Source organism: Bos indicus x Bos taurus, chromosome 9, assembly GCF_003369695.1.
Source record: "Bos indicus x Bos taurus breed Angus x Brahman F1 hybrid chromosome 9, Bos_hybrid_MaternalHap_v2.0, whole genome shotgun sequence".
NCBI lineage: Eukaryota > Metazoa > Chordata > Mammalia > Artiodactyla > Bovidae > Bos > Bos indicus x Bos taurus.
In genome coordinates this window covers 85,775,423-85,800,374 of record NC_040084.1, presented here as the reverse complement: position 1 = coordinate 85,800,374, position 24,952 = coordinate 85,775,423, and the positions used below count along the sequence as shown (strand labels likewise).

The 24,952-nt window shown below is 41.1% G+C and overlaps 1 protein-coding gene across 5 annotated transcripts in view; it reads right to left on the bottom strand.

The window, feature by feature from the left end:
* Window positions 1–24,952, bottom strand: part of SASH1 (SAM and SH3 domain containing 1) — a 259,539-nt gene that overhangs the window by 40,574 nt on the left and 194,013 nt on the right. For 3 of the 5 annotated variants that reach the window (XM_027551788.1, XM_027551789.1, XM_027551787.1), the window contains exon 8: window positions 22,009–22,110. In XM_027551788.1, the coding sequence (XP_027407589.1) occupies window positions 22,009–22,110 (102 nt within the window). Of the gene's footprint in view, window positions 1–2,177; window positions 2,604–22,008; window positions 22,111–24,952 lie in introns of those variants that run through there. The other 2 variants (XM_027551790.1, XM_027551792.1) reach the window with 2 other exon arrangements.

Here is a 24,952-nt window from a genome sequence, read left to right as displayed (position 1 = left end):
CAGCACTACTTATATGAAGAGAAATGTAGGAAAAAATCAGTCATTCAAGAAATATATGTATATCTTATTATTATCATTTTTAAAATAGAAAATCTCCTCTTTGTGAGCCCAGAAGTCACTGGAGGTAAACAGTATATCCCAAGGATGCTTTTTATTGAGAGAGGTGTTGACTTCTCACTTCCTCCTGGGTCCAGAGGAAGAAGAGTTGTGAAATATTTGCCTTAAAAAAATCCTCTCCAGCTGTTTCAACATAAAGACTCTGTAAACGGCGTGCATTTTTCTTTTAAACTAGGCAGTAAAGCTTAAATTCCTCATTTCATGTTTCTTCTTTTAAATACCATGTGCCACTTCCCAAATGTTGGAAAAAAGAGACTTGTCTTTTTATTCAGAAAATACACCCCCAGAAATGTACGTGTGAGATGGAGGTGTGAGAATCTCTTTTAAGTTTTTTAAAATTAAGAAATAGATATGTGTGTATAAAGGAATCCTCATACTTAGAGGAACTTTGTAGAAGATGAAGGAAATCTGCATTGAATATAAAATGAATGACTGATTCCAAGAAATAGACTCAATGCTATTATAAAACCAGGCTTTAAATAAACTAAAGAGAAAAAAAATAACAGTATATGTTTATACACATTCAAACACAAGATGGTATCGCCTACCCTCCCTGACTTGGCCCAGGTCAGAGTACTAAAATAAACCTTAATTTGACCAGATTCTAAATTAGAAGGTGGAAACTCAATCATCTGTATACAACCCTTCACCTCTAAATCTTTAGTAGAAAAGGCAATAGATTTATCCCACCAGAGGATGTGGAAAAGTGGATTTACAATATTGTAAATAGAAACATTTGATTTCCAACCTCCGTCTTGCAGATTTTTCCACCAGAAAGCCCATATGGCTCAACTTTTAATTACTTTGGCTAATGCTATATGTAGTAATTCTGTGGTGAATGCTTAAGTGTTTCATTTCTGGTTTCCATGGCAACATTACATCAGATTGCAGACAGCTGGCTCCACAGTTTTAAACCATAACAAATTGACCAAGCCAAGGCACAAAACTATAGTTGCTTTAAAGAGAGAGTACACCATTCTCCCGCCAGGGTGCTGAATGAGGAGACTATGGGGCCCGTTTGGCTTGCAACAGAGGGTGGAGCCTCCCTCTTTCTCAGCTTCTTTTGGAATATGTGCGTCCTTGACACATCTGCAATGTTCTAATGGGAAAGACACGGAGCCAGCACGGAGAACTTTTTATAACACAGCTACATTAAGGATAATCAGAAAAAAAGGGAACACAATTAATAGCATCTGTAGATACAAAAATGCATGTGCCGGAGCAAACTGAAAGCATGGCCTTACTGATCAAACTGAAGCCTGTCACTGCAGGTCGTAACAGATGTGTCACTTGCCCCTGACCTCGTAGCAAACTGTTCTCACAAACGGTGATGCCCTAGAACAAATGCTTTCCAAAAGCTGCGTGGCAGAGTCCTGCAGGCAAAGCAGTAACCTCTTGTAATAAAGACTAATCTGAACTTGCAAGGACCAACTAGAACCCTTTGGGGGACCGCTGGAGACCTTGCTGAGCACAGGATTACAACTGCGCCTTCTGCAGAAACACACTCACTCAGCTTGCTTCCCCAGCTCCAAACATGTCCCGACTAAATCAACGTATCTCCCCCGGAGCCACGCAGGGAACATTACATTTATGCACTCCTGAAAAGTATTCTGAAATTGGCAAGGTATTCGCCTGTGAAATTCACACGATGTCAATGGTACTAAACCTTCATGTTAGGAGAAGGAAACCGATCTTCTTTAGGAGAAAAGCTGTTTGCAACACTGCCCGAAGCCAAGTCTTTGCGTGAAAAGCCTCCGCGAGTGGCAACTAAGCTCCCAACCCATGTACACCCAACACCTCGTATCCTGCTTTATTCTCAATAATAATCACTGCTCTCCCCACAAAACCTATGCCTTAGTCTTGAATGAGCAAGCTAGGAAAGAATGCTCTGGGTTACAAGGTAGGGAAGTAAGTAAGGGACTAGAAGGAAGAATCAAGAGGAACTTGACCAGGAAAGGGGGAAGCACCATAGTCAGGAATGATGAGAAAAGCTTTTACTTGAAGTGACAGAAGCACAGGCCCCCCCACCCCCCGGCATGAAATGAGTCCAGCAAACTTACCGGCTTCGGCATTGAGCAGGCCTCGGGGGTGATGCTGAGCGTGTCAGGGACCCCCACCCGCTCCCCACTTGGAGCGCTTCTTCACTCCCGCTCGACCCCTCTGTAATCGCAAAGTGATGGTGAGGCTCTCCCGGACCATGCTCCCGGGGAGTTACATGATCGGGCAGGCTCCGCCGGGACAGCTTACGATCCGAAGAAGAAAGTGAAGACACTGGTTTCAATTAGCCGCTTGCTGCCTGCTGACTGATCTCCCAGTTCCTCGCTCACTGCATAACTTGTAAGAAAGGCATAAGTCATCAGCTCTAAGCAAATCTCCTATTCACCACAAGGAAAAAAGGGAGTGTTGTACGTGGCAAACAATCCCTGTTTTCACTGACGAAGGCTCCCTGACCTCCCGCTGGCCTCCAGTTCCTTAATTACTGTCTATGGAATTCCAGAGAAAGAAAAAAAAGAACGCGAGAATCTGAGCAAGTCCGGGACAAGGACTCACCCTCACAAGTGACTGAACTGAAAAAAGATCTCTTTTGCAGATAAGTCTTCTCAACACCCCCTGAAGGGAGTCGTCGCGATTGAAAATAGACACCTTCCAAGGGCTATTTTTGAAACTCCCGAATTAAAACTTATGATTGTGGTTTTTCTCCTAAAGTTGTCACTTTCTGTCTCTCTCCCTGCTTTTTATTCTTTCCGTTTTAGCCACTAGAGTAAATGTAGGACGTTTCTCCTTCACTGATGCTTCTAAAACTGTCTTACCAAACTATTTCAATGATCAGTTGTTTCGGAGCAGCTGAGTTCTCTTGGATTCTAAAATTTGAGCATGGGGACTCTGTCACGAGATGGTCATTTAATTTTCTCAGGGCTGTCTAGGGAGCGACATCACATGCTGCTACTCAAACAGAATATCATTTCAAAAGGCAGGACTGAAAACCCCTACGAAGAATCCAAGACATGGGTTGCAGGCCATGTCTGTATTTTCAGGGCTAAATTCACTCAGTTGGGAAAGTCATGTATTCCCACTGCAGTCTGAACTGCTCACTCCTAGGTGCCTCTCCCACCGTGCAGATCTTTATTTACACTATGCAAGGGCCCCCACCCCCAACTCTTTTTGGATCATCACACAGCAGAGATCCCAGGGGGTACCACTGACCACCAGAGCTCCTTTTCCTGGGCACCTTTCCTGTTCTCCTTCCTTGGGTGCCTTGGGATTCTCTCACTCTGCATGAGGATTTCCCAGGTGATGCTAGTGGTAAAGAACCCGTCTGCCAATGCAGAAGACATAAGAGACTCAGGTTCGATCCCTGGGTGAGGAAGATCCCCTGGAGGAGGGTATGGCAACCCACTCCAGTATGCTTGCCTGGAGAATCCCATGGACAGAGAAGCCTGGTGGGCTACAGTCCATAGGGTCACAAACAGTCGGACATGACTGAAGCGACTTAGCAAACACACGTGTACTCTTCACGAAACTCCCTTTCCCTCAATTCTTCTGCCCCCCAAAAGTGTCTCCTCTCAGCATTTATGGAACTTTCTTCCCTAGGCTACCTCTTTCCAATTTCACAAAGCCGTTTCCCTGACGCCCTCTCTGGTTTCACATATGCCCCCTTCCCACCGCCATCTGGGAAACCCCACGTGTACCATAAATGGTGACAGGTGCTTTCCCAATGTCAGACTTCAAACACCGGGATTTATCAAACGCTCGCAATTCCCAGCCTCTGGGGTAAGGATCTGCATGACCTGGTCTCCCAGATGGTAGATGGCAAGAGGACGATGGGGATGCTTCATGGCTTCCCTCCTGCACCACCCTAACTCTACCTGGGCTTTCTTCACCCAAGACTGACAACTACACTGCAAGCATCATCGTGCTTAGAATTCCGTAAGGCTGTCAGTAGACATCTCACTTGAGTTTCTCTGTCATTTCATGGAAACTAAGAAAATATGTATGCCCCAAAGATGGTGGGGAAATACTTCTCGACGTTGGAGCTAGGACAGCCTGGGATTAATTTCCAAGTCCTCCAGCAAATCCCTCTACTTCTATGGGGCTTGGTGTACCTCCACATACATTTGAACAAGTATTGTTGTTTTTACAAATGGTGTACATAACTGCATACAACTGACCACTGGAGCTGGGTAATAAGTGCTTATTACATCTGCATTCTATTGCTGATCGGAATTCAAACAAGACCTATTTTAATTCTTACAAACTGCTGTTTTAGGTGCCCGTGTAGATAGCAAAAGCAAGGAAGACACATGAAAGCAAGTGATGATGGCCAACGTTTGAGACTGAGTCTGGGCAGGTTGTTGAGATGCACAGATGATTCTGAGTGGCGCTCGGAGCCAGAACACAGGAGTCCTGCAGACACAGGTTGAGGTCCCCTTTAAGCCACTTGTGAACTATCATTTATAAAATAGGCAGTGGCAAGCCCCCTAGGGTTCTTGAGAAGGTGAAGGGAGACCTTGACTGGGAGAGGAGCCCGTTAGGTTGCAAAGCCTCTACAGTGTAAGACTGCAGGAGGCAGGCACTGATGAGCCAGGTTCTGGGAGGCGGGTGAAAGATAGGACCTATCTCCTATTTGTCCTCACAGTGGCCTCCTGCTCCTTACTCACCCTTTTTAAATGGCCACAGGAGGAGTCAGATATTTATGGAGATACTTCATGCGGAAAGCCACGTATGCAGGGTGCCCATGGTGGGCCTTTGGCAGATAATCCATGCACAATTTGAAGAAGTTGAGACTCTCCAGCCCCGTAGCTCCCAGCCCTTGCTCTGTATTAGAGGAAATCTCAGGATATTTGAAAAACTAGGCTGAGCCAGGGAAGTTTCTCGGTGGAAGCAAGAAGGAAACAGGGCGGATCCACTTCACGAAGGAGGAGCATCACTGGTCTTGTTCGCTGGGTAGTGGACTTGAACTTACCCAGCACACAAGAGGTGTGCAAATTTGCAGAGGACAGATTTGAGCATCTGACTCCCACCCTAAGGGAATGCTCTTTAGGTCCCCAGAGCAAAGTTCAAAAGCCATACTGTGAAATGTAGGCCTGTACGGTCAGAGCATCTCCAGCTTCTGTGTATGCTGTGCTCAGCTATGTGGATACTATGTGGGAACAGCCACTCACAGCACCTGGTTCCCGTCCTCCGACTTCCTCACAGCACCTCAGACACCCCATCTCTCATGTGGCTGCACACCTCTGCACTTGTGGGTTCCTTTCTGGGATGATCTCTGCCTGCCCCATCTACTTCCCTAGCTCCTACTCCTCCTTCAAGATTCAGTTCATGTGTCACCTCCTCTGGAAAGCCTTCCTGGCCTTCCTCCTCATCTTCCTTATCCCAGGTGGTTGCACAGCAGCCCAACAGAGTATCTTGGGACTGAGCTCAGTATGTTATCGCATTATTATTAGCCCTTCACTAAACTTCAAGAAGACAAAGAGCACTGTCATCTCCATTTCTCTGTCTGTATTTCAGCAACATTTATTGTTTATCCCTATTAATACATGATCTATTTTTCATTAGAAATTTTGGAAAATATACATACAGGAAAAAAGAAAATGCTTATATATTCTTAATCAGAAACATTAGGCTTATTTCTTCGTGTGCGTGCCTATATGCACACACACACACAATACACCTCTGTTACTTTTTTTAAAATAAACACACAAAAAGAATGACCTTGTGATCTTCAGTGGCTCCATCCCCCAGTTACAGTCACTATCAGGGCCCCCAAAGCCTCCCTCACATGAACACAGGTGTAAATGGAAACAAAGTGCCCACTTATAATTGTGACCCTCTTTGAGAGGCATTGTTGCTCTCAGGGTTTCCTTTGGAGAAACACTGGGGTTCTCAATGTACACTGCTCAAACTGTTTTATAACCTGTTTTTTAAAAATTAATATGTTTTGAACGTCTGCCAACATCAACAAATATTTAGCAAATAAAATATAACACTGCATTAATGATTCAATGGTATTCAGTCATAGATACCTACTATAATTTACTTAAATAATGCTCTCAATCATTGGAACATTTGCATGTTTCTAATTTTTCAGCATTATAAAAAATACTCCGATGAACACTGTGTCATAAAATTTTTAATGTGTCTAGTACATCGGGTTTTTTTAGAATAAGTGATTCGATTTTTGAATTGATGGGTAAATAATGGGCATATTGCTAAGTCTTTTGATACATATTAATTTGCTCATAAGAAACATTTTATTATTTTAAATTCTCACAAGGAGTATAAAAAGAATACCTATTTCTGCACACAATTGCTAACACTGAATATCACGATATTCTTTTCCATTTACAATAAATAGATATTTCCTGATTGGAATCAATGGATGGATGTACTGATTTAAAGCGGGTATACCTGTGGCGGATTCATTTTGATATTTGGCAAAACTAATACAATATTGTAAAGTTTAAAAATAAAATAAAATTAAAAAAAAAAATAAAGCATTAGGAAGGGAAAAGAATCAAAAGTACACGAGTAAGCTGGCTTGACCTGGACTTACAAAGGTTATAATCTAGAAGTCTGGGGGTAGGAAGGTCCCAAGAGAAATTCAGACATATGATTACTATAAGTCAACTGTGATAAATGGGCAAGAGGAACCAAGAGATACAGGGGTTCAGAAATGGGTGAACTCACTTCTGGTTGGGGAAACTGAGACATGCTTCAGTGAGGGGACAGGCACTCACCATGGCTTTGAGGACATTTCCAAGTTCCTGTATGAGCCTAAAAGTCCGCTGTTTACATGGCTCCCACTGACCTCACATGCCTGCCTATCTGGACAGTCAAAGAAGAGCTCAGCTGATGCTGTTCCCTTTATAAACAGCATGTGACACCGATCAACAACAGCTTCACGGCTCTCCTCTTCTCCAAGCTTGATTTCATAATCCCTCCAACATGCCTGATCTTCCTCCACTGGTCCAAGGAGTGATGCATTTGAGGTCACTCCCTACCTTAGGGGCAGTATATTGGCTTTCATATCAGCATTACCAGGCATCACCGTCCGGCCACGGCGGGGGCCTTCCGGTCACAGCCATCCAGTTAATGTGCTATTCTTTATGTTTACATAAAAATCCGTTTCACTTTTTGAAGAAGTTAGAATTACTTTCAAAAGTGTTAATGAGTTGTCAGAGTAACTATATAAAATAGGAAACACATTGTGGGTTTTTTTTCCCCCTTATTTCACAAAGGAGTCAGGGGAGGACTCATCTGTTTAGCAAGAAATATTTTGTTCATTAGCTGGTGACATCATTGTCCTCTGAAATGAAGAGATTTTAGTCAGCATATGGAAAAAAAGATGAAATTCCATTCTTCTCCCAGAGGTGCAGTGTAACACTGAAATAATCTCTGGCAGTTTCAAAATTAACTAGTTGTCGCCAGATTTGAAGGCGGAGGAGAAGGAGGCAGAGGAGGAGAAGATAATTACATGATACTCGTATTTGTATAAAGTATGTGAGAATTTGAGGTAATGTTACCATCCCCTAGAGGCAAAGGCTTGTCAGCACTTAATTCATTGAAAGAAACTATTGAAAAATGAACTATAAAGCCAAAGGAACAAGGAAGGGATACTATGATCCCCAATAAACTCTCTTCTTTTGCTTAAAACTCACAAACTCTAAATTGCTTTTAGTTACCCCCAAATAATGTTGCTACTCTCACTGTAAGGAAGAAAGAAAATATAAGACCTCAGGAACCTTACAGCCAAGTCTAGGGAGATTTCAGTAACAAGTAAGCTCACCCATCATGATTCTGCAAGTTTCCATGGAGCAGAGAAAATGCGTTTCCTTCTCGTGAAAGGAGTTGGGGGGAAGAGAGATGTTAAGTGACGGAAAAGGAACCGACTTCCCCTCCATTCTGTAAATCTTTGGAAGATTTGACTGCTTGAGATTACGTCACCCTGCCCACAGGTCAGAGACCCCTGCTGGTCGTACAAAATAGGGAAGTTGAGATGAAAAAGTTACAGGAAAGTAGGCAACAATTCTATAGCTCTCTCTGTAAAGAGTGGGGGAGTGTTACCCAAAACACATCCATGGTGTCAGGCACACTAAAGACTAAAGCCAAACACCAAACCCACTCATTCCCAAGTGCCTTCAATTCTCACACAGCCCGTGCCATGGAAAAAGGATGATTCCGAGCAAGACTGCCAACTAGGGCAATTACATAGGCGTTTGAGGCTCTAGTTTCTAGAGCTGATGGAAGTTTTCATCCCAGAAGCGGTAAGTCTCCCAAGGGACTGGGTGGTGTTTGCAAAGTCACATTGCTTTTATGGCATCTTAGATGGACTGATTCATGGATCAGGCATGATGCCTTCTTGGACAGGGCTGCTAAACAACCTTGACTAGGCACATGACAATGTAAAAATATGGAGAACTGGTGGAGCCTGCATGGCAACGGAGGGAAGGTGCAGACACCAAGTTCTTTCCTCTGACCCAAAACTTAGGCCACCAATCGGCATGGGCATCTGTTGAAGATGGAGGCAGGTGGGCCTACGGTGCCTCCCAGAGTCGTGATCTATGACCTTAACATACTTCTCCTTATGTTTGTTGAATAAATAATAAGCAAATTTACTTCCAAACAGAAGAAATCTTGGCTGAATCCTTAGAAAATGAATCAGTTAGAGCTAGAAAGGTTGTTTGTGGTCATCTAACTGGCAAAACAATCAGGTCATGATGACTGCTGAAAGCTAAATCACAGAATATTCTTCCCACAACAAGTAACAAAATGAACAGCGCCCTAAAAAACACAATTACTAAAAACTGGCAAAATTTCTACACCAAGAGCATCCAAAGATACATAACCTAACATATTAAACTTCAGAACTACATGATCAAGTTAAGAAACAAATTTCTGAAGACACAGAAAAGGAAGTAAAGTGTGTGGCCCTCTCTATCTTCTGCTCTAGGAGCAGCAGAAACCGCTTCAGGAGAGGAATGAGTGAAAAGATGGAAAGTCAAGTGTAAAGCTGGTCTTGATTGGAAAGAAGCCTCTAGAAATTCACCAGGGATGAGAGGAATGAATTAAAAGCAGGCTGGCTCTGGCAGACCCATTCCTCCAACCTTAAGCAAGCAATGTGAACAGTGATGCAGAACGTTTAGCAAACTCTTAGCAGGAGGAAGTCTGAGCCCAGGTATCCCAGTGAAGACCACATTCCAGCTCAGTTTGGTTTCCCCCTCCTCGGGCTCTTACATTAGGCTATAGCAACAACAGGGGCTTCCCAGGTGGCACTAGTGGTAAAGAACCCGCCTGCCAATGAGAAGATACAGGAGATAAGGGCTCAATCCCTGGGTCAGGAAGATTCCTGGAAAAGGAAGTGGCAATCCACTCCAATATTCCTGCCTGGAGAATCCCACGGACAGAGAAGCCTGGCGGGCTACAGTCCATAGTGTCACAAAGAGTCGAACATGACTGAGTGACTTGGCACACACACACACACAGCAACAACAAACATGAACGGATCACAAAATAAATAAAGAAAACACCGCATCATCTGGCAGTATGGCAAATGGGTCAAAAAGTGATCCTCATTATATCAGAACAAATAGAAAATGTGACCTGAACTACCCACGCATGATCAAAATGAAAAGAAATGCATGAAACGACCCAAACTGTAACAAGGAGGGGAAAGAGAGAGACAGAAAAGGCATGGGCCAACACAGTGATTGTATTCTTGATCCCCATCTCTCTATCAGAAGAACACGAAACTCAAGGAGCAGGAAGAAAGCCTCAACACTTGCTTCTCGTTATAAATAGTTTAGGAAGAATATGAATTCAATTAAATGAGGCCTCAAAGACAAGATGCAAAACATAATGATATGAATTTTAAAACTGCAGTCATACATGGAAGCAACCTAAATGTTCGTTGACAGAGGAACAGATAAAGATGTGGCATGTATGTATGTATGTATGTATGTACATATGTGTGTGTACACACACACACACACACACACACACACACAATGGAATACTATGCAGTCATAAAAAAGAATGAAATAATGCCATTTGCAGCAACACAGATGGGTGCAGAGATTATCATACTGAATGAAGTAAATCAGAAAAAAGATAAATATCATATGGTATCACTTATATGTAGAATTTAAAAAAGATACAAATGAACTTATTTATATAACAGAAATAGACTCATAAACATAGAAAACAAACTTATTGTTACCAAAGGAGAAAGAGGTGAGGAAATAAATTAAGAATTTGAGATCGACATATACACACTAGTATGTATAAAACAGATAGACCACAAGGACTATATAGCACAGGTAACTATATTGTAATCTATATTGCAAGATCTTGTAATAACCTATAGTGGAAAAGAATCTGAAGAGGAATATGTGAGTATGTGTGAGAAATGCAATCACTTCACTGTACACCTAAAACTACCATAGTGTTGTAAATTAACTATACTTCAATTTAAAAAAATTGCAGTCATAAGGAAATGCAGACCAAACAACCTATCACAGAACCAACTTGTAAATATTAATAAGAATGAGCAAAGAATAGAATCAATACCGTGGAAGTAAAAATTTCGATAGGAAAATCTATATTATTTTAAAGGTGTCTCATGGTAAAGAATCCGCCTGCCAATGCAGGAGATGAGGGTTTGATCCCTGGGTTGGGAAGATCCCCTGGAGAAGGAAATAGCAACCATTTCCAGTACTCTTGCCTGGGAAATCCCATGGAAAGACAAGCCTGGCAGGCTACAACCTGCAAGGTTGCAAAAGAGTTGCATATGACTCAACAACTAAACAATCAAATCAAATTATTTTAATCCATTTTCTGATATGATCCAAGTGTGAAGATTTGCCCACCTATTCACCTAAGCCCAGGGCTTCCCTGGTAGCTCAGCTGGTAGAGAATTCACCTGCAATCCAGGAGACCCTGGTTCAACCCCTGGGTTGAGAAGATCCCCTGGAGAAGGGAAGAGATATCCACTCCAGTAATTCTGGCCTGGAGAATTCCAGGACAGAGGAGTTAGGCAGGCTACAGCCCATGGAGTCGCAAAGAGTCGGACATGACCGAGTGACCTTCACTCACTCACCTAAGCCCCTGGCCTTGCTGCTCCCTCTACCTGACACAGTTCTCTTCCTTCTCCTGGTGAGCGACTGCTGAGCTTCAGTCATCTTTTCTGGGCTTTCTACACTCCCTCACTGAGCCTAATGGAGTTTCTGTGTGCACGTCACACGCTCAGTAGAAATATTCCAATTAAGCCCTCAGTCATGCTGTCCACTTCTCTGTCTCTTCTCAAATATAAACCCCTGTGGATAGGGACTGGCCTGTCGTAGGTATTCAATAATGTTTGCACAATGAATGAGGGAAAGAATGTTCACGATGGCATTCTTTCATCTACATTCTTTCATCTGGGTCAAAAGCACAGGGCAAGACGTGTCCTTGTAGGAACTAATTATGCAATGCGATTAGAATTATACTAGTAATAGTTCAGTCAACAAGATATGACAGAAACTGTAGTACAAAGAGAAACAGGGGCAGAGAAGAGAATAAAGGGATATTTCTATAGAAATCATTTTGTGATTGGGATTTGAATTAGAATTTGGTGTGTTAAAATACTGCTTTCCAAATGAATCCCCTTGGTGACTGAGTACAGTTCTAAGAGCTTTGATATAATGGGTAACTGTTAACTTATAGTTCAAATGAACTCTGAACAAGTGATGGGCAGCCTGTGACTTTAGTAAGTTGGCTTACGCTGGAAGTGACCCTCAGTCTGAATCTGACTCATGAACCATGATAGCATTTGGGTCTCTCACCAGCCCACCCATTATCATAAGATTTGGCATCAGAGCAGAAGATTTAATGAGGAATTAACACGGAATGAAACAATATCATTAAGCAAGTAATGAAAATCCTCTTACCCCAATCTCCTTGAGGTTCATCCCAAAAGCAAAATAAGAAATTGGCAATGCAAATCTAAATGCCAATCTTTAACCCATATTATATCACAAGTATCTCTATTTAGATATAATCGGCTAGCAGGGAAAATGTTGTATGTCTTGTCTGGTATTTATGCATTAGGTTGGACAGATGAAACTGCCATTTTTAGAGGTTAAAAGCTAATATTTCCAGTTCACATGGCTCGACCTAATAAAAGAAGTAACAAGGAATTCCCTGGCAGTCCAGTGGTTACGACTCTATTCTCACTGCCAAGGGCCCAGGTTCATTCCCTGGTCAGGGAACTAAGATCTCATAAGCTGCACAGTGCAGCCAACATTTTTTTAAATTGAAAAAAAAAAAAAAAAAGTAAATAAAGATGAAGCTGAGGATGAAAGGAAAATCTTAAAAAAGAAAAGTCAAAACAGACCAGAATGTGCCTCCAAACTCTTAAATTTTTAAAATGCTAACAATAGGTTACATAATCCTCAGATTACGTTGTGTCTGGATATTTTGTCATTGTTTGCTTTTGTTCGTGTGATCTCTGATGTGTTGAGGAGGGTCTGCAGGCAGGACCCTCAGCTCCCTGTGACCGTACAAACCAGTGAAGATAGAGATGTTCCTGGCTCGTTTGCCAGGTTGTTGTCATTTAGTCGCTCAGTCCTGTGTGACTCTTCTGTGACCCCAAGGACTGCAGCCCACCCGGCTCCTCTGTCCGTGGGATTTTCCAGGCAAGAATACTAGAGTGGGTTGCCATGTCCTTCTCCAAGGGATCTTCCCAACCCAGGATCAAACCCACATCTCATGCATTAGTAGCCAGATTCTTTATCATTGAGCCACCAGGGAAGCCCTAGTTTGCCAGGTGCAAAGAGCCAAATTCCCAATGATTTCTGGGCCTGCAGTAAGAGCAGCCCCCAACATAACAGGTTGATGAGCACACAACCACATGCTCGATCAGCCCATCTCACTGTCACTATACAGTCGTAGATAATTTCAAAACAATTAAGTATCATTTTTCCCAGACACTAATCCTAAGGTCACGTGTGTTACTGAAATCATACCAGAGCCGCTACTCAGCCCACGTACACTTATGCCTTCTGAAACAGAAAATAAACTGATTATGTGTTGGGTAAAGGCATAACCAAGTAAATACACATTATTTACATTACGCTTGTTCTGAAAACTCTAGCCATCTGCCATAATATGCAAAAACATAAGCACTGCTCCCATGTTAATGGCACACACAAAAATAAACTTTTACGGGAACTCAAGCATTTCAAGAATGCCAGCGAATGGAAAGGCAGACGATCGTCACACAAAGTAATAGAGGCTGGCGTTCACTGGGTGTTTATTTGGTGCCATTTAATACTTGAGACACCCGTGTCGGGTACATATACTTGGCTCGGGTTTGGAGGCTCAAAAAGATGAAAAAACTTGCAGAGCTAATAGGTGGCAGAGCTGGGATCTGAACCCAAAGTCTGACTCACGTCTGTGAGTTTAACCAGCCCCCTCGCCTGCCCACGCTGGGCAAATGCCTGGCCTTCCCCAGGCCAGAGCCTCCTTCCTGCCTAACTCTGTTTAAAGATGATGATCTTAAGGACTCACAGCAAACACATACCTCAAACTTTGGCCCTTCTCCCAGGGAGAAGGCTGGGGATAGAGGGTGGTGTGGAATAAATGACAAGAAGTCATCTAAGCCATGGTTCTTGGTCAGCTTACGTCCAATGAGAACAAAGCTCATGTTTCTCACAGACTTTGTTACATGTTATTTCAACAGACTGATTTTATCTCTGTCTCACCATAAACTACAGGTCTAAAGAATCATTTCTTCCACTCTTCTAAAGAGAATTTTAATAAGTCTCTATTGTACTATCATTTCAGTTGCAAAATCACGTCTGTTAAAATTGAGGAATATTTCTTCTTCCCACCCAGCCAAATACAAAGGAAATTTATAGAAGGTATCCATAAAAGTCTGAATAGTTATCTCAAGACTTCAAGTGTGCATTAAAAGACCAGAATCAATAAAAGCTATTCAGCAAGATTTAGAAAAGTGTTAATTTTTTTGGGGGGGGGTGGTGCCAGGGCGGGCACAGTGTAACACGGCATGGCATAAACATGCAGTCCCAAGGGTACAAAAGCCCTCTGGCAAATTAAGGCTAGGTCAAACTTTTCTTCTTTCTCCTGGTCAAATCAGAAGTCAAACAAGTTGAGTAAAGCTCTTCTGTTCAAGAAACAAAGATCCAAAGTGGACATCCAACCATCCTGTATTTAAGCCTAGCGAGTATAAGTGTTAAAGTTACAACAAGCAGAACCATTTTCTAGCCACAAATCAAAACTTAACTGCCAATTAGAATCCTTTTAAGCTAAAATCCATAGATTAAGTTATGAAAAAACAAATCCTCTAGGAAAAGAGACTAAAAGAAAAAATTTTAATACCATTAAAAGCAAACAATAACAACTAACATTTAGAAATCTAAGTTATTTTTATGCTTGGAATCTATTCTCTCAAGGTAGGTAGGTAGGTTTAGTCACTAAATCATGTCCGACTCTTGTGACCCCATAGACTGTAGCCTGGCCAGGCTCCTCTGTCCATGGGATTTCCCAGCAAACATACTGGAGCAGGTTGCCATTTCCTTCTCCAGGGGATCTTCCCAACCCAGGGATTGAACCAGGATCTCCTGCATTGCAGACAGATTCTTTACCGACTGAACCACCATAATTTAAGAGCAAAATGACAGTAGAAAGAAGGTCAAACGTTTTCATAAAGATACGTTTACTGGACCTACAATGTCAACTCTAAAACTAGGTCTGTTTGAATCTTCACAGTTTATGCATTCAATAAATATTTACTCAAAGTTAGCAAAAAAATGAAAATTGTGTTCTTTAAAAACACTGGTACTATCTATAGGTGGGAGACAACCCTGTAAACTCATCATGTATTGTCATTAAAAAAGGTCTTCTTTGGGAATTGGATTTCCCCAAACAACAAATCTATTAACACTCATTTCTATTTTCTTTTGATACCTTTGTAATATAAAAACAAAACTAAAATTTCTGATAAATTTTAACTTGTGGACTTTGTCTAGAAGTTCACCCTAATAAAAGAAACATATTCAAAATAAGAATCATTTTCATTTCATCAGTTATACTCAAGAATTTTGTTATTTAGCCCTCTTTTAAAAAATCTGGTTCCACCCAGAGTCTTAGACTCTAAAAAGTGCACCTTGGATTTATAGAAGCCTCTTGGACAAGCAGAAGCATCATTCTGCCTGTTGAGAGACACCCCCAGAGCATGATCTCTGTTCTCTGACTGCATTCTATATTAAGTGATTAAACTGCATTCTGTACTAAGTGGCCCTTTTCTTTGGCCATAATAGAAATTAAGGCATTTGCCCCTAAGAAGCACTAAAAAAGTTAACTTTGTGGAATGTTCTCCTGGCTTTCAGCACATTATCTTTTATCAAGTTCTAGACTAGACTAAAGCTAGCTATCTCTTCATGCATAACAACAGACCTGAATGTTCTGTCTGGAAGACAATGGCTGTCATTGAGGCAGGTGAAATGACTCTGAAAAACCTTAGTAAAAGCCATCTAGGGGTGAGAGCCAAGGTTATGGTTTATAATTTTAGAAAGCCCCCAAAAGATTTAACAATTTTGTATCAGGCCAACACTACAGGGATATTTTAGTTGTGACCTTGAAAGTCCTTAATCAAGGAAACACTTAAAATAGTGCTTTGTAAAAAGTGAAAGAAATGACCACTTGATGTTGTGTCTCCGTTACCCGAAATCTGGACACAGTTCAGCCACATGGCTCCCCAGGTTCCTGGCAAAGCTATATTCAGAAATGGAATGAAAGGCTATGCGGAGATGCACATACGGATGTAAGGTATTATTATAACTCCACAGTGATAACATAGCTCTCCTTGCACAAATATTTCCCAACTCTAAATTCCCCCAAATGTAAAAAGTTATCAATTATGAAACGATGACTTGCTTTACAAAATAACTCAACTTCACAAAACATTTCACCAGAATTGCTTCATCCTCACAAGGAACTCCAGATTCAAAAACATAATTCCAAGTTTTTCGGGAACACAGTTTGTATAAAGTGAAACAACTAAACAGGACTAAAATAGATGCTTGCAATGGACTCTAAGAGCTCTGTGCTTTATTTCCCTTGCTGGTGCTTTAATATTTCCATATACATTGTATTTTTTAAAATAAGCTGAATAGCATCATAATCAAATAATTGACAATTACAAATTTTTTGAAAAGAGATTTCACTGCAAGAATTTCAGGCACAGATCACCAACTCTTACCTACCAATTTTGTAAAAACAAACACTATGATTTACTAAAATGTATGCCTTGAGTAATGGAGAAGGAAATGGCAACCCACTCCAGTATTCTTGCCTGGAGAATCCCATGGAGGGAGGAGCCTGGTAGGCTAGTCCATGGGGTTGCAAAGAGTCGGACATGACTGAGCGACTTCATTCACTCACTCACTCATGCCTTGAGTAAAAAGCTTGAAATCCCAGAAAGACAGAGAGCATAAATTCCTTTAAACATTTTCTTAATCAGAAGGCAAACTGAACCTCAACACAGAAAGGTGAAAGCTTAAAATGAGAACTCTTACAACCTTCCTCCTGCAGGAGGTAAAGGAAAACACAAGTTACTAAAATAAAATGAAAAATATTAAAATACACATTCAGATGATTAACAAGGGATCCCGTTAAGTTCTCAACCAGAAACTCTTTTTAAAAACTCTGACACTCACAACAGAAGTTTGTTATTAATGAATAACAGCAGAGAACAGATTCCCCTCTGGCAAAGAGAAAGCTATTTTTCACTTCCCCTGGTAACTATCTTTAGTACTTCATACTCTTGGAAACCAAGAATGTGCATATGGATTTATTGTGAAACAACATGCAATTATCGACTGCCAGTTCTGGGGGTGGGGGAACCTATGAATCAACGCAAATGAAATCTTAAAGCATGACAGGCATCAATATAGGCATTGAGGTCTGGTGACAAAGACCTTATGATCTCTGAAACTTTCATGGCCTGGGCATTCCTGACTAGGGCCAGTGGGCTATTTACATCTCAGTATAAGCCCTGGCCCTCACACAAAAGATAATCAAAGCCCTGAACCCAAGGCAGCTGGAGTAGTACACAGTGGGAATTATCTGAAATTAATTACTTGCTATCAGGCAAATGGAGCATCAGTGAGAAGCAGTATTTTGGATGGAGTTTCTTGCTGAGTCTCCAGGAAAACACAGGACAGACTAAAGTCAGGTTAAGAGGGGCAAGTGTCACACACATCGGGATTACCATCAAGTACAAGCAAACCACTGCCAATGGTGGTCGGGCACAGTAATGAACGGTGTGACTGAACATGGTGTGGGTTGTTCGCACAGAGACAGCTAGCAAAGTACACGGGGTAGACAGCCTCTCTTCAGAAAACTCTCTCCAATGCTGAATAGACTGTCTTCATTCGCCAACATCTTTCAGTAACAAAGGCCAGGCATTCTGTTTTTTTGTTTGTTTGTTTTTAGCCATGCCACAGGGCATGGGGGAATCTTAGGTCCCTGACCAGGGATGGAACGTGTGACTCCTGCACTGCGAGCCGTCAGTCTTAACCACTGGACCGCCAGGAACGTCCCAGGACTGTAAGACATTCTAGAGCTTCTGGGAAATTGTGCTGAAAGTGGAGGGAGCATATGGTATCGCTGGCCCTCCGTCCAACTGGGAAAGGCTGAGCTTATTTTTGAGCCGTCTATGAAGAAACAGTTTGCTGAGGAAATGATAACTAAGTGTGTGCATGAATCTCTGTGAGCAGGAGTGAGGGGGTTTTAACTTCTGCATCGTAAACACTACGGCGGCAGAGTCTCCCCTTTCACCTTTGCAACCTGAACACGTAGCACAAAGTGGCACATCCAAGTGCTCCACAAATGTCACCGAAGTGAACAAACAAATGCGCCAGAGAGCACCCGTTTAAGAAGTGCCCGTTTCATTCTGACAGCTGATGTCAAGGTGATGGTTGTGATTTACCCTCTGAAAGGGGCTCAACAAACCAATACTTAATATAATGCTTTCTCAGCAACTGGTTTTATAGTAACTTTTCCCTAAATGAGACAAGCCTCTCTCCTTGCCATCTAACTATGTGAGGTTCTACCACTGTCCTGTTTCTCTGAATGGATAAAGTCTTATAACCTCTCCCTTGATGCAGATGCTATTAATCAGGACAGTACCCAGTGAGACGGACACCAAAGGACCCACTAGGGATGACTGGGGCTTTGTGATCTCTCTCCTTCGAGTTGGGTCTGAATCACAAAGAGTCCCAAGTTACAGTATTTATTCTTCATGATTCTTTGGATTCATGATTTACATTTATATTTTGTTAGTCTTTAGAACTAGAGGATAAGAGACCCAAAACGATGCATTGAAAACCACAGATATGGTTCCTTTGATGACCTCATAGTCCTAGGACATGCTGCTGGCTAACATATGACACATTTATTATTATAAATGGTAAAGTCTCAGAACCTTGCACACAACACCATAACATGCAGTGTTTTCAAATGAATAACTCTGTGAGCCTTTTGTTTGTCTATTTGTTTGCTTTAGTTGCAATGGAATCTGGTGCTTGATTTAGGAAATCAGGGACAAGAAGATAGTGGGAGGGTTATATTTACTATAGATATGCCATCATTTGTTACTTAAATGCAAAGCAAGTATAAAGACTGAGTCTGTAGTTGGAAGACATAAAACAAGCTCTTAAAAGCAGCCAAGAAGAATGACCACTCAAATACAAGCTTGTGCACTAAATATTTCTCAAACAGGCTATAGGAGCTGAACACTGTGCTAGGCATGCCTTTCTTGCTCAAGGAGCTCATAATTTCAACCTCAAGGAGGTTGATAGACAATTAATTCAGATACTCCAGGACACCTGTTAGGTTTTGTGTTGCAAGCTAATTTAACAAAGTGCCGAACACAAAGCTATGAAAATATACTCGAGGATGCTAAAGTTTCAGAGGAGGTGGCAGCTGGACGTCACCTTGAAGGAGGCATGGATTTTTATCTGGAAAATATGGAGGAAGACCTTTCAGGAAATGCACAAATTAAAGCAGAGAGCATGAAAATACAAGTTCTGATCAGTAACGCATGCAGGCTCCAGTGTGGATGGAGTAGAGGCTGTTAGGGCAAAGGATGAAAGATGGGAGTAGAGAAACTGATTAAAGCCAGATCACATAGGGTCTTGAGTCTGCCAAAAATTTTGAAATTTATCTTGTAAAACTGGAAAACCATCAGCCTTTTGTGCATGCATGCAAGCTTAGTCACTCAGTCGTGTCCGACTTTTTGTGACTCGGTGGACTGTAGCCTGCCAGGCTCCTCTGTCCATGGAATTTTTCAGGCAAAAATACTGGAATGGGTTGCCACTTCCTCCTCCAGGGGTTCTTCCCAACCCAGGGATCGAATCCATGTCTCCTGCATTAGCAGGCAGATTCTCTACCATTGCACCACCTGGGAAGCTCCTCAGCCTTTTGTGAAACATAGGAATGTAAGAAAAGGCGTATATTTTGGAAAGATGACTGGCTGTATGGAGCATTAACAAGAGGAAACAAGAGACTGAAAACATGGAGGCAGAGTTGTTTCCAGAATTTAAGGAAGAAATGTCCTAATAAACAAAATCATTGTGTAAGAGATGAAAAAAAGCGAACTCCCTTCATTTTCATGTCATAAAGTTTGATGATCACACCATGAAATGTCTATTTGAAACTCTGGAACTCTAATTCCTATGATCTTGGTGGAACTCTTGGGAAGTACTGTTTTGGTCACTTTAAAATGAATAATAAAAGGCATCAAAACTGGAAGAGAAGAAATGAAATTGCCTCTGTTCTTGGGTGACATGGTCTTACATGCAGAAAACACTAAAGATTATACACAGGCACAGACACACTCTACTGGAGATAATAGCGAAATTCCACAAAGTTGCAGAGTACAAAATTAATGTATGAAAGTCAGTTCCATCTTTACATACTGATAATGAACATTTTGAAAAGAAAATTAATGTTATCATATGTAAAAATAACAATAAGAATAAAATACTTAAACTTAACTAAGGAGGCAAGACTTTAATACTGAAAACCACAAAACAATGCTGAAAGACCAATAAGATGTAAATAAATGGAAGGATAGCCTGTTTCATGGATTGGAAGACTTCATATTGTTAAGATGACAATACTACCCAAACTGATCTACAGATCCAAGGCAAGCCCTATCAAAATCTCATGCTTCTTTTTGCAGAAATAGAAAAATCCAGCCTAAAACTCATATGGAATCTCCAGGGATTTTAATAGCTAAAACAGTCTGAAAAAGAGCCAAGTTGGAAGGCTTACATATCCCAATTTCAAACCTTTCTACAAAGCAACATTAATCAAAAAGGACAGACATACGAACCAATGAATAAAATACGAGAGCCCAGAAATAAACCCTTACATATACAGTCAATTAATTTTCAAAAAGGGTACTAAAACCATTCAATGAAGAAAGGACAGTCTTTTCAACAAATGGTTCTGGGAAAACAAGGAATCTACCACAAAACAGTGAAGTTGGATGCATATGTTCTATCATATACCAACAGTAACCTAAAATGGGTCATAGACCTAAACTTAAGAGCTAAAACTGTAAACTCTTAAAAGAAAATCTTTACCACAATTATTTGGCAATGATTTCTTGGATATGATACCAAAAGCAAATGCAAATTAGATTTTAAAATTTAAAACTTTAATACCTCCAAGGACATTATCAAGAGAGTAAAAAGGTGGGACTTTCCTGGTAGTCTGCACGAGTTATATCCCTGGTCAGGGAACTAAGATCCCACATGCCACGAGGCATGGCCAAGAAAAAGAGTGAAAAGGCAACTCATAGAATGGGAAAGAATATTTACAAGTTATGTACCATATAAGGGATTAATATTCAGAATATATAAAGAACTCTTACAACTCAACAACCAACAGAACAAAAACACAATTGAAGAATGGGCAAATAACTTGATAAACACTTCTATAAAGAATATATTAAAATGGTCAAGCACATAAAAAAGGATGCTTAAACATTAGAGAAACCAAATCTTAGACCCTAGGGAAATCAAATCTAAACCACAATGAGATATCATTCTATACCCATTTGGAATGGCTGGGGGGGAATCAAAAGTGTTGGTGAGGAAGCAGAGAAATTAGAACCTCCATGTAGCTGTCAAGAGCGTGAAATGGTGTAGCTGCTGTGGAAAACGGAACAGCATCGCCTCAGAAAGTTAAACAGAGAAATTAGACAAAAGTGGTATCCATGTGCAGTGGAAATATTGATCATCCATAGAAAGGAATGAAGTTCTAGTATAGTTGTAATAGGGATGAGTCTAGAAAACATGGGGCTAAGTGAAATAAACCAGACACAGGAGGACAACCATTGTATGAGTTCACTTCTATAGGCACTTTGTAAGTACCTAGACTAGTCATATTCATAGAGATGGGAAGTAAAATGTGGCTGCCAGGAGTTTGGAGAAGGTGGGGTGAGAATGGAGAGTTACTGTTTAAGAGTTATGGAATATCTGTGTCAGATAATGAAAAAGTTCAGGAAGTGGGTTGAGGAGATGGTTGTACAGCAAAGTGTATGTACCTAGTGCTACTGAATTGAACACTTAAAATGCTTATAATGGTAAATTTTAAGTTGTACTTGACCATAATAAAGCAGCATGAACCAACCAGCATGAACAGTACTATTCCAACTGCAGATTATCAGGTAAAGAAAAGAATAACACCTCAGAAGAGACGCCTCTTTTCAGATCCAGGTGGGAGGTGGTAATCGCAAAAAGAAGCCCAAAGGCTGAAATGGTGGAGGCTGTCCCTTTTTAGTAGAAGCAGTTAAGATGCTCAATGAGACAGTAAACTTACATTGCAGTTTGATGAGCCTTCAAATGTTGGGTAAGAACCGTCCGGCCAGTCGGCAGGATCCAAGGCAGTGGACTGCCGGTGCTGGGCCTCATACTCCTTGAGCTGCAACAAGAGAAAACAGAAGACTGAAACGGAAATAATGGCCCAGACTGTCTACCAAGCAGCAGAAGAATACTTTGGGCACCATCTTCATACTGTTGTTGGTGACCAAGTGCCAGCCAAAGCCAAAAGTCCCCAAACAGAAAGAAGATACAAGCTCTGTCTTGAAGGTTTTCATCTAAATCAAACCAAGAGACACAACAGACTCCTTGTATTCTGTATTCCAAAAAGAACCTTGATTTTCCTTCTCCAACACCCTCCAACATCAAGACTCATCTTTCTCAATTTAACTGGAAGTCTGATAACAGAACTTGTCTGTAGTCTGGCCTCTGGATTACCTCTCCTTGTAGAACACACAAGGTGTAGACTTGGGATATTTTAGTAAAACACGTGGAAGCCGGAGAGTGATTTTTAAAAATTGCTTGCTTGTCCTGACTGCCTCGAGTTCAGTTCAATGTTATCATCTAACAAATGTTACAGGATTTATTTGGGATCCTCTGGATGAGAGAACAATATGTTTAGAGACATTTAAAGTTTGACAAATGAGGTATTACAGAAAATTAACCAAGGTAACCTAGCAGAGTCAGGCACGACTGAGCGGCTTCACTTTCACTTTTCACTTTCGTGTATTGGAGAAGGAAATGGCAACCCACTCCAGTGTTCTTGCCTGGAGAATCCCAGGGCCGGTGGAGCCTGGTGGGCTGCCGTCTATGGGGTCACACAGAGTCGGACACGACTGAAGCGACTTAGCAGCAGCAGCAGCAACCTAGCAGAAGTAGATGAACAAGCTTTCTGAATGGCAATGTGAGAAGTTCTAGTTGTTTTCCTAAAAACAGGTAGAAATTTAGCTATCTGCATGATACAATTAAGTTGTCGCTGCATTAAAATTCTGTTATAAAGTGGTTTTTAGGTACAAATTTAAGATATTGATCAAATCACGGTCCACGAATCAAGACATCAAAGAACAGAAACAATATGACTTAATAGCCCAGGAGATGGTACCAGGACCGTCCTTTACCACTGGAGCTATGTGGATGTAGCAAAGCCATTCTACTAGAAAAAAAGCAAACTTCCAAAGCCTTATTTCTACTTTGAAATTTTTCTCTGTGCACACTTGTGACAGGAAATGGACTGGGTAAGGCAGACAATATTAACAAGTAAGGGTTCCCAAATAGCTTAACCTCCCTGTGCTTCAGTTCCTTCACATGGAAAACGTGATGACAATAAACTGTCTCACAGGACTATTATTAGAAAAAGTAAGATAACACAGCAAGCTTAACACACTGCACCCTTTGCAATAATAATATACTTATTATGATGGTATCATCGGGCTTCCCTGGTGACTCAGATGGGAAAGAATCCGTCTGCCAATGCTGGAGACGTGGGTTTGATCCCTGGGTTGGGAAGATCTCCTGGAGAATGGAATGGCTAGCCATTCCAGTATTCTTGCCTGGAGAACTCCGTGGACAGAGGCACTTGGCAGACTACAGTCCACGGGGCCGCAAAGAGTCGGACACAACTCAGTGACTAACATACACACATGATTATCACCCGTGTGGTTTCAGAGAGCTCAAAGTTCACATCAGTTCTGGACATCTGAACTTCTGCTATTCAGGCACTTAATATTATTTTAATCTTTGTAGTGTATTAGGGGGATTGATATGCTCTAATCTCTATAATACACTTAAGTGACATACTAGCATGCTCTTCCTTTCCAGAAGTGCATTATTCTTCCTGTATGAGCAAAACAGCTGCCCTCTGAAAAGGGAGGTTATCGTCTGCTTTTCAGGGTCCCTGCCACACTTTACTCAACATTAGCCCCAAGTTCCCTGAGGCACTAAATAAGCAGTTCATCTTCAGGAAAACAAAACGAAGTCCTCCCCAGTTAATCATAAACAGACAACATTTTTCTTTTGCTATCTGTCCATTTCCATCATTTATCTTGGAGCCTAAGAGTACATGTGCTTCTTCTTTCTTTAAAAAAAAAAAAAAATCATTTGTTGGTTGTATGGCTTGTGGGATCTTAGTTCCCCAATCAGGGATTGAACCCAGGCTCTTGGCAGTGAGTGGGTAGAGTCATAACCACTGGACCACAGGGGAATTTCCCACGTGCTTCTGATAAACATTCAGATTTGTGCTCTATCTAAATTTGCCTTGATTTTTAACTTACTAACTTAAAAAAAAAAACAAAAAAACCAAGATCTTTAATATTTTACAATGAAAAAAGCCTGGTTATTATTTACATAGTTACTCTTTTATAATCCACTCTGCTCCCAAAGACACTTGATGATGTTCATTTGAGAAACATGCGTATTTTAAAGCAAAGTTATGGAGCTTTACTTTAATTCTGGGAGTTTTTAAATAATGGCATTTTAAAGTGTGTGTGAGAGCATGTGTGTTGGTGTCTGTCCATCTGTCTATCTCAGGAGGAACGACTACCTTCACATCCCATTTTCCCAAGTCTTGTAGTTTTCTCATACTTGAAGTCTTGGACATGATTCTTAGAGGGATGGCCATCTTTAATAGGTTAATGCTTATCCTATTGTAAAGACTTTCATGGTGAGCAATTCTAAAATGTTCCCAATTCTGAGTGCTTATTATAAAGAACATTTATATTTAATCCAAGTCTCCTCCAGCTTCATTCATTTCCTTTTATTCTCTCCTCAGTAGAGATGAAAACAAAACCCTGTTCAGTACATCCTAAAGATGGACTGTTTAATAATCCTTCATATACTTGAAGACAGTGAATAAGTTCTTTTCTGCTTCTTTTCTGAGATAAATCCTTTCCAATTTCAGCCCACGAGACCTATTTTTAAAAAAACCCTCAATCACTTTGTTGCTCTCC